We start from the raw sequence: 13195 nt of genomic DNA on the forward strand, positions 1-13195 counted from the left end.
TTTTTTTTTTTTTTTTTTTTTTTTTTTTTTTTTTTTTTTTTTTTTTTTTTTTTTTTTTTTGCAGGGATATGGAATGACAGAGGCGGGACCTGTACTAACGATGGGTTTAGCATTTGCAAAGGAGCCATTTCCGATGAAACCAGGAGCCTGCGGTACCGTCGTGAGAAATGCCGAGATAAAGATCGTCGATACCGAAAACGGCGGCTCGTTGCCCCGAAACACGCCGGGAGAGATCTGCATCAAAGGCGATCAAATCATGAAAGGCTATCTCAACAATCCGGAGGCAACGGCTGCCACAATCGACAACGAAGGCTGGTTGCACACCGGCGATATCGGCTTGATCGACGACGATGACGAACTCTTCATCGTCGATCGGTTGAAGGAACTGATTAAGTACAAGGGATTCCAAGTTGCGCCGGCGGAACTCGAAGCTCTATTGCTCACTCATCCGGTCATCTCCGATGCCGCCGTCGTTCCGTAAGAATCAATTGATTCGATTAGATTTCCAATTCCGATTTGTTTATATATTATCATTAATTTTGTACGTGTGGTGAATTGCAGAATGAAAGATGAACAAGCTGGAGAAGTTCCAGTTGCGTTCGTAGTGAAATTGAAGAACTCCAAAGTCACAGAGGATGAAATTAAACAATTTATATCAAAACAGGCATGTAATCTTATTTTGTTCTCTTAATTCTCATTTTTATTCCATTTTAAAATTTAAAAATATTTAATTTATAAATTCACTTTATTTGCTAGTTAAACAATTATGGAAAATGAAACGGTATTTTAAAGATTAAAATAGAAAAGGACTAAAAAGATATATTTACAAATTTTATGAATAAAAAAAAATATATATTTTTTTAATTTTAGATATTAGGAAATTGATTTCGTATATTTCTGAAAATTTTATGACAACGGTGCAGGTGGTTTTCTACAAGAGAATAAACCGGGTTTTTTTCATAGGCGCAATTCCGAAATCGCCCTCCGGCAAGATCTTGAGGAAGGAGTTGAGGGCAAAGTTGGCAGCTGATTTTCCAATCCCTAATTAATTTCCTTTTTCTTTTTATTATTATTTATTATTATTATTATTTTTTTTTTTGCAATTTCACTCACTACTAAATGCCAATGCAAGTCTCTTATTTTTCCTCTCTTGTTATTATTACCTTTAAATATATCTCTATATATTTTTTATATGGAAACTTCAAATCTTTTCATATGTATATATATAGATAATGTTTTTCCTTTTTTTAAAATTGCAATTATGAATAATCATCCAAATTAGCTCACACATCCGTGTATCAATTACCATACTCACATAAATGTACTGCCCTTCATTGATGGGTCGATGTGTACACATGGAGTAAGACAAATATTGGTGGAAATTACAGACATTACTGTAGTGACATACTCTATACTATTTCTTTTTTTTAGAGAAAATTTATGATTCATTATGCAAAATCGAAAGGTAGAAGATTTATCATGTAATTTATTCCATCAAGCCATCAATCGAGCAATGGCGAATACATCATGACACGGTCGAGAAATGAGAAACAAGCTCAAATATTTCTCATGAATGCATAATGTTAATTTTGAGGTTCAAATCTCTTTTAAAGAGTATGAATGAGGATGGTAAGATATGTTACAACAACAGGGCGTAAATGATACAAACACTATAAATGCACAACATTTCTCCAACTCTAATTTATCCTGCTTTTGGTTTTTACTTCATCATATGGCTCAAAAACTCGCCTCCTCTGTGCTTGGTCGCCTCAAGAAATATCGTAAACTATTTGATATAACCTGTAAAAACGACGTAAATCATCAATTGGGTTCGGTAACGAACAATGTTGTAAGTAAGTTGTAACCAGTATAATCTAAATGTTTACCAACCTGCTGAAGAGGTTTGATGAGGGCTTTGCCCTTGTAGCTAACATGAAATTTAGTCTTAGCCAACAGTCCCTGCAGCCAGGACAAAGAGAGTTGTAATACTACTAACAGTGAAGGCCTGCAAATTCAACACTGAAAATAGTCACCTCGGTGTCGAATTCTCCCGATTCAACTGCAACGTTTATGTCCGTGATGATCTTCACAAGATCCACCAGTAATCCCGGTCGATCAGCAGTCTCCACATACAGTAAGCTGTAAAGGGTCAAGGGAAAACTTTGAAAAATTGCACTCTATCAAGTTTATGCAAAACTGTACCTCACACTATTGAGGACATATTCTATTTATATTGGCAAAAGATTAACTAATAGATCCGATTTCATAGGAAACTAACGAAGTAAGCCTATTCTTATGGCATGACCAACTTCAAGCTATTCTAATGGATTGATCAATTCTAACAGTCCCCTTCAATCCCAACAAGTCTTGTACATGTTGAGATTGTTACAATGTGTAGTAAAAGGAGTTTTAGACAGTGGTTTTGTCAGGATATCAGCTACTTGATCACTTGATGAAATGAACCGAACTTCCATTGCTTTACGTGCTACTTGTTCTCGAACAAAATGAAAATCAACTTCAATATGTTTCGTTCTAGCATGAAATACTGGATTTGAAGTTAAATATGTAGCTCCGAGGTTGTCACACCAGAGGCGAGGAGCCTTTGATTGATACACGCCCAGTTCCTTCAGTAATGACTTGATCCAAATCATTTCTGCAGTAAGATTCGCAATGGCCTTGTATTCTGCTTCGGTGCTTGATCTTGACACTGTAGCCTGTTTTCTGGAACTCCATGAGATTAGATTTGCTCCAAGAAATACAGCAAAGCCGCTAGTTGAACGTCGATCATCGGGACAACCAGCCCAATCAGCATCAGAAAACCCCGACAACATCATGGTTGATTTCTGAATTTTCACTCCTAATGCTAGTGTGCCTTTAACATAACGAAGAATTCTCTTCACAGCACCCCAATGAGCATCAGTAGGTGTATGAAGATATTGACACACTTTATTGACAGCAAATGCCAAATCAGGCCTAGTCATTGTCAAATATTGTAGTGCTCCCACTGTACTTCTGTATTTGAATTGTTCTTCAGCTGATAAGGGTATTCCTTGTTCTCTGAATAATTTTTCAGCAGAACCCATTGGTGTAGACATAGGTTTGCATTTTTCCATGTTTACTCTTTTCAACAAATCTAAAGCATATCGTCTCTGTGACAGTATGATACCATCTCGTGTTTTCTTGACTTCAATACCCAGAAAATACTCAAGATCACCCAAATCTTTTACTGCAAAATCTATTTTCAATTTCTGAATCAACCTTTCGGTTGCTTGATCAGAGGAGCTCACAATAATTATATCATCAACATAGATGAGCATATAGATAGTTATCTCTCTGTTTTTGAGAATAAAAAGAGATGAATCAGCTACTGAAGCCTTGAAGCCTAACTCAATAAGCTTTCCAGTCAACCTTGAATGCCAAGCTTTTGGGGCTTGTTTCAGGCCATAAAGGGCTTTCTTGAGCTTGCATATGTAATTCTTTGGNGGGTAGACCACAGTAGATAATTTTCTTGTGTAAGCTTAACACTAATCACCTGACTGATCGACGGAGAGGACATTGTGTTGATTGGGATTGACATGTTTAACAGCAGAGGCTATGGATCTCGTGGATCTTATTTGAGCTCTGATACCATATCAAGTTTATGCAAAACTGTACCTCACACTATTGAGGACATATTCTATTTATATTGGCAAAAGATTAACTAATAGATCCGATTTCATAGGAAACTAACGAAGTAAGCCTATTCTTATGGCATGACCAACTTCAAGCTATTCTAATGGATTGATCAATTCTAACACACTCTCCCTTCACATATACAGGATTGACAAGAGTTTGCAAGTCAAGTTTCGAAAATTATTGCCATTGTGTCAATGATTTTCTGCAGGACACAGACGAGCATTACCTTCGGTCAGGACCGTCATCTTGTATGCTTATGTGTGTAGCAATGTCCACATCGACCTAAGAAATTACATGTCATAAATCAAGCAAGGGAGCAAACATCGTTCCAATGGCAATGACTCCGAAACACGAGAAACATAAAAGCTAGGAAAGGATGAATATAAAATGTTCAAATGAATAGCTGGATTGAGTGAAATGACGGGTATCGAGAAGTAAAACAAGAAAGCACACTTATTTCTCACACAAAAGAGACTTAACAGCCCAAGCCCACTGCTACCAAATATTGTCTTTTTTGGGCTTTCCCTTGCCCTCAATGTTTTTAAAACGCGTATGCTAGGGAGAGGTTTCCACACCCTTATAAAGAATGGTTCGTTCTCCTCCTCAACCGATGTTCATTCACATGAGATCCCACATGGATTGGGAAGGAGAACGAACTAGTTTTTATAAGGGTGTGGAAACCTCTCCCTAGCAGACGCATTTTACACCTTGAAGGTTAGCCTGAAAGGGAAAGTCCAAAGACGACAATATCTGCTAGCGGTGAGCTTGGCCGTTACAAGGACAAGGTTCTGCAGGTTTCTACACACCATCCTATGGATTTGCGAACCGGGAAAAGCCAACATTTGAGCCTATTGTAACCTTGTTAGCCAGCTAAAAAGAGAAATTATGCAAAAAGAGAGCAGAGGAGGGAAAATGATGTCTAGTTTTATACCCCACAAAAAGAAACATAGCAACAATATCATGCCATAGCAGATATGATATGAAGAAAAAGCTCCACAGTATATGAATCAAAAAGCACCACAGCCAGTCTTGAAATGGAAAGTTGTTTAAGACCTGTTGTTGCGGTGGCATGACTCCGAACGCTGCTCCCATTGCTAACTGAGCACTTGATTCCTGAACAACCATTTCAAATTTAGGAACTTAAAAAATTGTTAGAAGATCCACCCAGAATGAATCTTGATAAGATCATACCGGATGAAACTCAAGCAAGTTGTTTATAATCGTCAAACGAATCGCCTCAAGCAACTCTGGATCATCTACCTTTCTTCCGGTGTCTCTGCATATTAGCACAACAATCAAAAATCAAAATCCGACCGATTTTTAAGTCCAAATTTAACTGAAGGTATTAATGTTTGTGTTGGTAAGGTCCACATAACCAAAGGGTTGTCCAAATCAGTTCACTAGTATTGTCGTATCACTTTATATACCACAAAAAATGTTCGTGGGAATTTATTGATCTTTTGAGGCATTGCTGCAATGTCATGGGACTGCCAAATTTACTAACCAAGTATCATAGCCAGGTGTGTTGTAAGAATTGACATTTGATGAAATAGTTCATATCTTTCTAATAGTAATTATAAACAACCTACCGCTCGGTAACGAAAAAGACAGCAACGGAGTGTCTAAAAGTAACAACCTGATACTTCAAGTTCAGCATAGTAACTACAAATAAGAACAATTACCCACTTTTTTTAACTAACAAACAAGTAACCCAATACTTACGCTTTTGTGATCGAAAATCTGTTGTGCTTTCCAGAAGAATCCAAAAAGACATTCGCCTTGACGACATTGAGCCCCAGGTTTTTCAGAGCATTCATCTGCATCCAATGCATTTCTAACGATGATTATAGGAAATGACAACGGACAAGACAACCCAAAAATCTCCCAAAATGGAGTGTTAAAGATGACTTCGTAAATACGAAAACATAGCATTGTACCGTGTCAAGAAGTGCTCCAAGCCGATCGCCGAAGGTTATTTCCACAACAGTTGCATCTTGATCAGAGTCCTGGTCTATTATAACTATGGGCGTTGGAATTGTATCAGTATCACCGTTACTTCCATCCTGTTGTGCAACCACTCCCAAGAGAGGGAGAGGTCCAACAAAAATTAAGAACAAACATCCAACAATTGCAAATCATATGTATCGATACCTTCAGTACCTCAACAGCTGTAGCTGATGATGCTCGTGGAATGCTCTTCATGTTGGAAGAAGACCATCTGTGATGGATCAGCAGTAAACTTATAAACATATCTTCACAAAAACTAAAATGATTTTCATTCTTAAAGGAAACATCGGAATTCTTAGCCAAATTTTAAAAACAAAAACATGTTCTTAAAACTAATTCACATGGTGGACTTCCTAAATCCAATTAATCTCCGAGCTGAGAGAGGAGTATTCAAAATATACACATAATTCATCTGCTTAAGCTTAAAATCTAGTGGTGATTTGACATCAACAACTTCTTAATTAACAGAGAATCACTTGGTCTTGTTCAATTATACAAACTACTAACCTGATAAAACAGAGAAAAGTTTAGAAACCTAAGATTGTTACATATCACGAACGAGAGATTCAAACATGAATTAATAGCCCAAATGATCTTCAGCTTGAAATAGTAATAAATCTAAACAGAAATCTCAATAATGTCCAATCCAAATTGGACCAATATGATAAAATTAAGCAGAAAAACACACCGAATCCATCAATTGAAACTCATACCTTCCCCTTTGGATTAGGCAGAAACACTTGTTCTGATAAGCAAGGGAGCTCTTGAACAAACCCCCAGTCGCAAAACGACTTTCAGAAGATTTGAAGGTCCAAGAACTGCAACTGGAGTGAAGCCCAGAGCACCAAGAAGCCATAGCCACAGCCACAGTCATGGCGGGAAGGTTGAGAAGAGGAGCGAAAAACGCAAACCCAGAAGCAAAAATCGGAAGCAATGGGAGCTAAAAGAGAAGCTAGAGAGAAGAGAGTAAGATCAAAGAAGGGAAATCAGAGAACATTCTGAGTTCAGAGAAGGATTCAGAAGGAGAGAAATGGGCAGTGAGGAAGAAGAATACGACCCATCTGGACCAGAGTGATCTCGAAATATCCGCCATTGGAGATGGATGGGTAGATTCCTCATGACAATTTATCTTCTTTTTCGTTCACTCTTTTTTCTTTTTCTTTTTTTTTTTTTCCGGAAATTTGTTTGACGTTTCATGATTCGTCGTAAATAATTGCAATGATTAATATATATATTAAAATACTTCTCCACAGTATTTTTACTTTCAAATATCAAATATTAATCCGAAAATTGGACCCCATTTATTTTAATGAATGTTTAACCTAAAGTATTCTTCGAGCATATTCCTCCTAACTTAGTGCTACGTGACGAATTTCATTAAAAGGAATTCCGTAAAGAAAAGCATGTAATTTTAGTAATTAAAAGGTTTATTGAAATGAATTAAATAATATTAATAATTTTCATACAAATATTTATTTTTTAACAAAAGAACTAACATGCTATTTTAATAATTAATTTTGGTCTATGTAGGTTGACAAATCTAAAAATTAATTCTTTAAGGTAAATTTTAAGATTAGTTTTTGAAATTTTTAAAAAAGATTGGAAATATAATCGAATAAATTTATTAAAAGTACAATATTTTGATTATATAGGAGGAAAATCGTATTTTATAATTATTATTTTATTTTATTTTATTCTGTTGTTTTTTAAATTTGATACTGAGAAATCCAGTTGGAATTGGGACCAGTTCATCGCTAGAACCTTCAAGTTATAGCGACGCGTTTGGTTGATAAAATTCGAATTTCTCATCTTTTTCTCCAATTATCTTTTTTCTTTTTCAGGATTATTATCTTTTTCCCGTTCTCTCCCTCTCTCTGAAAAAGACAGATTGGTGTGGGCTTCACCCAAATTTTATGAGTGGGCCTTTTGTTTGTTACTGTAGTAACTTGGGCTCGGCCCACATTCATTAATTTTACGATTGGGCCTTTTGTTTGTTACTGTAGTAACTTGGGCTAGGCCCACATATTTAACTTGGGCTCGGCCTACATAAGTCATTAATTTTTACGATTGGGCCTTTTGTTTGTTACTGTAGTAACTTGGGCTAGGCCCACATATTTAACTTGGGCTCGGCCCACATAGTCGTTAATTTTTACGATTGGGCCTTTTGTTTGTTACTGTAGTAACTTGGGCTCGGCCCACATAGCCATTAATTTTTACGATTGGGCCTTTTGTTTGTTACTGTAGTAGCTTGGGCTCGGCCCACAGTCATTAATTTTTACGATTGGGCCTTTTGTTTGTTACTGTAGTAACTTGGGCTCGGCCCACATAGCCATTAATTTTTACGATTGGGCCTTTTGTTTGTTACTGTAGTAGCTTGGGCTCGGCCCACAGTCATTAATTTTTACGATTGGGCCTTTTGTTTGTTACTGTAGTAACTTGGGCTAGGCCCACATATTTAACTTGGACTCGGCCCACATAGCCATTAATTTTTACGATTGGGCCTTTTGTTTGTTACTGTAGTAGCTTGGGCTCGGCCCACAGTCATTAATTTTTACGATTGGGCCTTTTGTTTGTTACTGTAGTAACTTGGGCTAGGCCCACATATTTAACTTGGACTCGGCCCACATAGCCATTAATTTTTACGATTGGGCCTTTTGTTTGTTACTGTAGTAGCTTGGGCTCGGCCCACAGTCATTAATTTTTACGATTGGGCCTTTTGTTTGTTACTGTAGTAACTTGGGCTCGGCCCACATATTCATTAATTTTTGCCATTGGGCCTTTTGTTTGTTACTGTAGTAACTTGGGCTAGGCCCACATTCATTAATTTTTATGATTGGGCCTTTTGTTTGATACTGTAGTAACTTGGGCTCGGTCCACATATTCATTAATTTTTACGATTGGGCCTTTTGTTTGTTAGTAATAACTTGGGCTCGGCCCATATTTTCATTAAATAATTCATTAATTTTACGATTGGGCCTTTTGTTTGTTACTGTATTACCTTGGGCTTGGCCCACAGTCATTCATCTATTCATTAATTAGCTAGAACTCTTGCTCAACTACTTTTTGAAATTAGAATTAATCAGAATTAATAATTTTAATTTAGAATGAAAAATATTTATTCATATTTTCCATGACTAAATTTCATATTAATTTTGCTTTAAGCAATGCAGAAATCCAGCAGTAAACTCCAAGAATTTGGAAATTAATATCTTCCATTGTTGGCAACCTCAAAAACCTTACAATTCAAGCATATTTATATGTTTCATCCTAAATTCTCAGCTCGAACTCATGAACTCAAAATGAACAAACCATCATCTTCCTTAATTTTCCTTCTGCTTGTGTTCTTTTCTTGTCTTGGAATCGCAGTTGCTGATTCTCATAATGTCTTTGATTCTTGTCCAACAGCCACTGATAGAATTGACTTCGTCAATGGCTTCCCTTGCAAGAACCCCACCGTTGTTAGGACGGACGACTTCACCTCAGCAAAGTTAACGGGACCGGTCAATACCGACGATCGGTTCAGCTCGTTGGTGAAGGTCGTCACGGCCGCAGATTTCCCTGGCTTGAATTCTCTCGGGCTATCTATCTCTAGAACTGATTTGGGCACGGATGCCATCGTTTCTCCTCACTCGCATCCGAGAGCCACGGAGATGTTCTTTGTGAATCAAGGTATGTATTGGGTTGAGAGGTGATTTAACATGGTATTAGAGTAAGGAGTTGTGTGTTTGTCTTCCTTGCAGGCATCGTTCTAGCTGGATTCATCGACACCAAAAACCGACTCTTTCAGGAGTTTTTAAAACCCGGCGACGTAATCGTATTTCCAAAGGGGTTGTTGCACTTCTGTCTCAATTCTGGTTATGAGACTGCCACCATTTTCTCTGTGTATAACAGTCAGAACCCAGGAGTTGTGAACGTCAATGGTGCCATGTTTGAGCCGGCTGATTCAAGTCATTTCATAGACATGTTCCTCGACAAATTAAAAGCTCTTTCTTCACTACCAAATCTCAAATTCAACCCAAATGTAACTCTACCCAGATACATAAGCTTGTAAAATTATAGATTCGTCTTGAAAAGAAACTGCACAAGTTTACACGAGACACGATGCAAATCATTCTCCAAATAATCACAAAAGAATCATGAACAAATGAAAACATCACAAGTCTAATAATTTAAATCTATAACCCCACGACTCGTATATACACTCACTCAATCATGTAGCTCATGTTATTTTTTTAACACTAATAAATTTGAAGTTTGGGATCTAATGTAATGTATTAATACGAAATTTTACATTTTAGTATATGAAGAGAGATATACACGATCCAATTTATATGCTACGAGATACAACATCGAGATACAACATCGAACCAAAACATCTTCCATCGAATAAGATATAGATACCACCTCGAGACTTAAAATAATAAGAACTATTATATCTTTTGAACAGTATTACACATGCCGGTGTTTCGAGCACACCAAAGAGGTTGAATTGGTTCGGCTCCGATGCCTCTCTTCACCATTCTATTTCTCCATTCATTCAAACGGTCTGTTGCCTCGGCGTACCTCTTCTTACCGCTTTCGTCTCGGTTTCCAGACCAAAGTGACTCCGCCATTGCTGAAGTTCGAGGCCATAGCCGAGCATCCAGCACCGTTGGGTCGGCTTGTTCAGACCACAGTGCCACTTCCCCGCCCAACACCAATTTAGCTTCCTCTTCACTCAGTTTATAAGTTATGTCGTAGTTATATATAGTTTGCCATGTTTTGAAAGGTCCACACCAGGACCCTCCATCTTTATACTCACCATTTGCTTGTTCATCATACTGACTATTGTTTCCAAGAAAGTCACCATGGCCACAGTCCAAATAATAGTATTCCGACGACGACACGATCGCTCGATACCCCGAAGAAACAATTCTTTTAGTATTGTTAACACCATTGTTCCAAGTCTGCAAGATGATGTTCTCACGAGGGAGAAACTCCGGTCGAACGCTGACTATGTCGTCGAGCAATACGTCTTCCCAATAGACGACGGTTCGGTTAAGGGAGTGAATGAAAGGGAAGGTGGTGTTGACAAAGATCTCAAGAACTTGGCTGAGAGTTCCACCATTTGATAAGAAGGATTTGATCAATGGATCAGCCTTCCAACATCCTGGGACAATCTCATCCACGCCCGAGTGGTAAAACGATTCGGGGAAAAGATCAACGACGTCCCGAACGACGTTTTTTAGGACTTCATACGTCTTGGGGTTCAAGGGATTCAAATGGCCAGTCCCTGGCTCTGAAGCCAGCCGGTCTTCCCATTTGTACCCTGCAGGTAACCAGAACATATTTGCACATGACACTATCTCAGGGTAAGCCAGAGCCCATGAGCCAGTATGTCCTGCAAATTACACCACAATTTTCTACATTATCATCGCAGATTCATTCATCATCATCATATTATCATCACCATCCAGCTGACTTCAACACTCTAAACCAGTTTCCCGAGAATTTATGATACATTCAACCCAATTTTATACATAATAAAACAGGGGAAGTAAGGGATTTTCAACCATATATACAGATCCAGACAAGTAATGATCATATAATCAACAACCCAATTGGCCGATTCAGATTAAAAGATCAAAATTAAGAGAGTTTTAACTCACCAGGGGAGTCGATTTCCGGCATGACTCGAACTCCGTGTTCCATTCCGAACTTGACAATTCGTCGAACATCTTCAGGGGAGTATTTCATATCATCTCTATAAGCCCCTTTAGCACCAAGCTCCGGCTCCAATGGCAGTACAAGAGGGAAAGAATGTGAGTCGGTTATATGCCAATGGAAAACATTAAGCTTATTCATACCCATCGCCTCAATCGTCCGTAAAATATGCTCCACTCCATAGTAATTCCTCGACGTATCGAGAATCAACCCTCTGTGTTGAAACAATGGCGCATCCCAAATCGAAACCCCCACCGGGACTCGAAGTGGGTCGCCCCAAACAAGCTGAGAGAACGTCTCGAGGCCTCTCATGGCGCCCCAGACCGTAGACGAGACCAAATTGGCGGAGCCGGTGAGGGAAATGTGGAGAGAATATGATTCGTTGACGCCATTCTGGAGTGGGGCAGAGAGATCGGCGACGGAGACGGTGAGTTTCTGCAAGGGAGAGGCAGAGGAGGAGATGTTGACTGAAGGGTCAACGAGGGGGCGGTGTTTCTCAGTGAGAATGCGGCGGAGGTGACGATCGACGGCGGAGGAGAAGTAGTGGTGGCGAGGGGAAATGATGGTGAAATTGGGGGAAAGAAGAGCGGCTTGGGGATCGGGCCAATTGAAGACTCTTGGTTTTGGCCAGACATTAATGGCGGATTGAAGCGATGAAATTGGGGAAATTAAGAAGAAGACGAGAAGGAGGAATGTGGAAAAAATGTCTGTCCTCCATTGAAGAGCCATGATTTTGCTGCAACTGCACCAGACAGCCAAGGCTGTGGTACTTTATACTGTTGTGGTTGGGCTAGAAGGATAAGGAAGACGATTTTATTTATTGTTTGTCGTGAAAATAATTATTTTAACCTAAAAAAGCTTTCGTTAATTATTCTTAATATAACTTTATAATAAACGAATTTTAAAAATATATTTAATAGGCAACTAAACTTACCAAAAACAGTTTTAAAACTATATTTAATAAACTTACAATTTTGTTGTAAATAGGTGCTTTTAGTTTTAATTTTGATAAGTTTAAGGAACCCGTTGTTTTAAAGTATGATAACGTTGATAGGTCAACTGCTCGTGACTTCGAGCAAAGTCTATCCCTTCAACCGAACACGGGTTCTTTCCACATAATTTTTGCTATTTTTTTTGAGTTTTTATGATTGAGCTACTGAAAATGAAAATGCAATTTTATTCAGATGTGGTCTTGGTTTATTAAAATAAATTAACATATTAAAAAAAAGAAATTGTGAGCGATTGAGTTTGTAATTAAAATAATGTAGGAAGAATATGGTAAGATGTGATTGTCTTATTATTATGTCTCATTGTAGACATTCATAAGTTAAATAAAATTTGAATGTTGGGTCTTCTTAAACTACATTTGGCTTTGCCCTTTTTTATTTTATTTTTTAGTTAAATTATTGCAGGCCTTCTACTAATTCAAGACTGTGCTACTTCATATTTGGAGTTATGTATTTAACATTTAATAATTTCATTTCATTGTTTAATGTTTAATGCATCCAATTTTTTGGATTGGTCCAAAGAAAATGGGCCTTAATATTTTAAGCCCATAACTTAAATCAAATATGGGCCTTAATATTTTAAGCCCAGGCCCACCTTCAAATTGGCTGAAACAAATGGATAATGTGTGTATATATATATATTATAAATAAATAACGCATGTGGAAGGTATGGCATGGAAAAGTATAAAATATTAAATGGTCTACATTTTTATAAACATTGACCATAAATTTAACATTTTTCATTATAAAAATTTATATAATGAGTTGTTAGTTCGTGGTTGGTTAGATTTTGACTTTTTTAT

General features: G+C 37.6%; 4 protein-coding genes across 4 annotated transcripts in view; 2 read left to right on the forward strand and 2 right to left on the reverse strand.

The window, feature by feature from the left end:
• LOC111493060 (4-coumarate--CoA ligase 1-like) overlaps window positions 1-1156 on the forward strand; it is a 3091-nt gene extending 1935 nt beyond the window's left edge. The window contains exons 2-4 of the mRNA XM_023142657.1: window positions 65-477; window positions 562-664; window positions 924-1156. Coding sequence (XP_022998425.1) covers window positions 65-477; window positions 562-664; window positions 924-1049 — 642 coding nt within the window. The 3' untranslated portion in view covers window positions 1050-1156. The remainder of the gene's footprint in view (window positions 1-64; window positions 478-561; window positions 665-923) is intronic.
• Window positions 1157-1464: 308 nt separating this feature from the next.
• LOC111493096 (ACT domain-containing protein ACR11-like) lies at window positions 1465-6847 on the reverse strand. Its single transcript, XM_023142704.1, has 10 exons — window positions 6396-6847; window positions 5836-5893; window positions 5613-5738; window positions 5398-5492; window positions 4867-4951; window positions 4729-4788; window positions 3902-3957; window positions 2034-2139; window positions 1891-1959; window positions 1465-1800 (listed from the first exon to the last, which is right to left on the reverse strand). Exons 1-10 carry the CDS (start codon window positions 6554-6556, stop codon window positions 1738-1740), a joined length of 879 nt encoding a protein of 292 aa, XP_022998472.1. The 5' UTR covers window positions 6557-6847; the 3' UTR covers window positions 1465-1737.
• A 2094-nt stretch (window positions 6848-8941) lies between these two features.
• On the forward strand, window positions 8942-9777 carry LOC111493105 (germin-like protein subfamily 3 member 4). The gene is made up of 2 exons (XM_023142722.1): window positions 8942-9351; window positions 9423-9777. Exons 1-2 carry the CDS (start codon window positions 8982-8984, stop codon window positions 9731-9733), a joined length of 681 nt encoding a protein of 226 aa, XP_022998490.1. The 5' UTR covers window positions 8942-8981; the 3' UTR covers window positions 9734-9777.
• Window positions 9778-9942: 165 nt separating this feature from the next.
• LOC111493055 (beta-hexosaminidase 2) lies at window positions 9943-12182 on the reverse strand. Its single transcript, XM_023142650.1, has 2 exons — window positions 11331-12182; window positions 9943-11062 (listed from the first exon to the last, which is right to left on the reverse strand). Exons 1-2 carry the CDS (start codon window positions 12112-12114, stop codon window positions 10113-10115), a joined length of 1734 nt encoding a protein of 577 aa, XP_022998418.1. The 5' UTR covers window positions 12115-12182; the 3' UTR covers window positions 9943-10112.
• Between the last annotated feature and the right edge of the window lie 1013 nt (window positions 12183-13195).

Source organism: Cucurbita maxima, unplaced genomic scaffold, assembly GCF_002738345.1.
Source record: "Cucurbita maxima cultivar Rimu unplaced genomic scaffold, Cmax_1.0 Cma_Scf00018, whole genome shotgun sequence".
In the NCBI taxonomy this organism is placed as follows: domain Eukaryota; kingdom Viridiplantae; phylum Streptophyta; class Magnoliopsida; order Cucurbitales; family Cucurbitaceae; genus Cucurbita; species Cucurbita maxima.

Bases quoted from the DNA above. Each gene is read 5' to 3' on its own strand.
- LOC111493096 (XM_023142704.1), bottom strand. From the start codon at position 6,556: ATGACTGTGGCTGTGGCTATGGCTTCTTGGTGCTCTGGGCTTCACTCC. The intron at 5,894-6,395 runs GTATGAGTTTCA...GATCCATCACAG, and splicing joins TGCCTAATCCAAAGGGGAAG to ATGGTCTTCTTCCAACATGA. The intron at 1,801-1,890 runs GTTGGTAAACAT...TCGTTTTTACAG, and splicing joins TCATCAAACCTCTTCAGCAG to GTTATATCAAATAGTTTACG.
- LOC111493105 (XM_023142722.1), top strand. From the start codon at position 8,982: ATGAACAAACCATCATCTTCCTTAATTTTCCTTCTGCTTGTGTTCTTT. The intron at 9,352-9,422 runs GTATGTATTGGG...TCTTCCTTGCAG, and splicing joins GATGTTCTTTGTGAATCAAG to GCATCGTTCTAGCTGGATTC.
- LOC111493055 (XM_023142650.1), bottom strand. From the start codon at position 12,114: ATGGCTCTTCAATGGAGGACAGACATTTTTTCCACATTCCTCCTTCTC. The intron at 11,063-11,330 runs GTGAGTTAAAAC...TGTAATTTGCAG, and splicing joins GCCGGAAATCGACTCCCCTG to GACATACTGGCTCATGGGCT.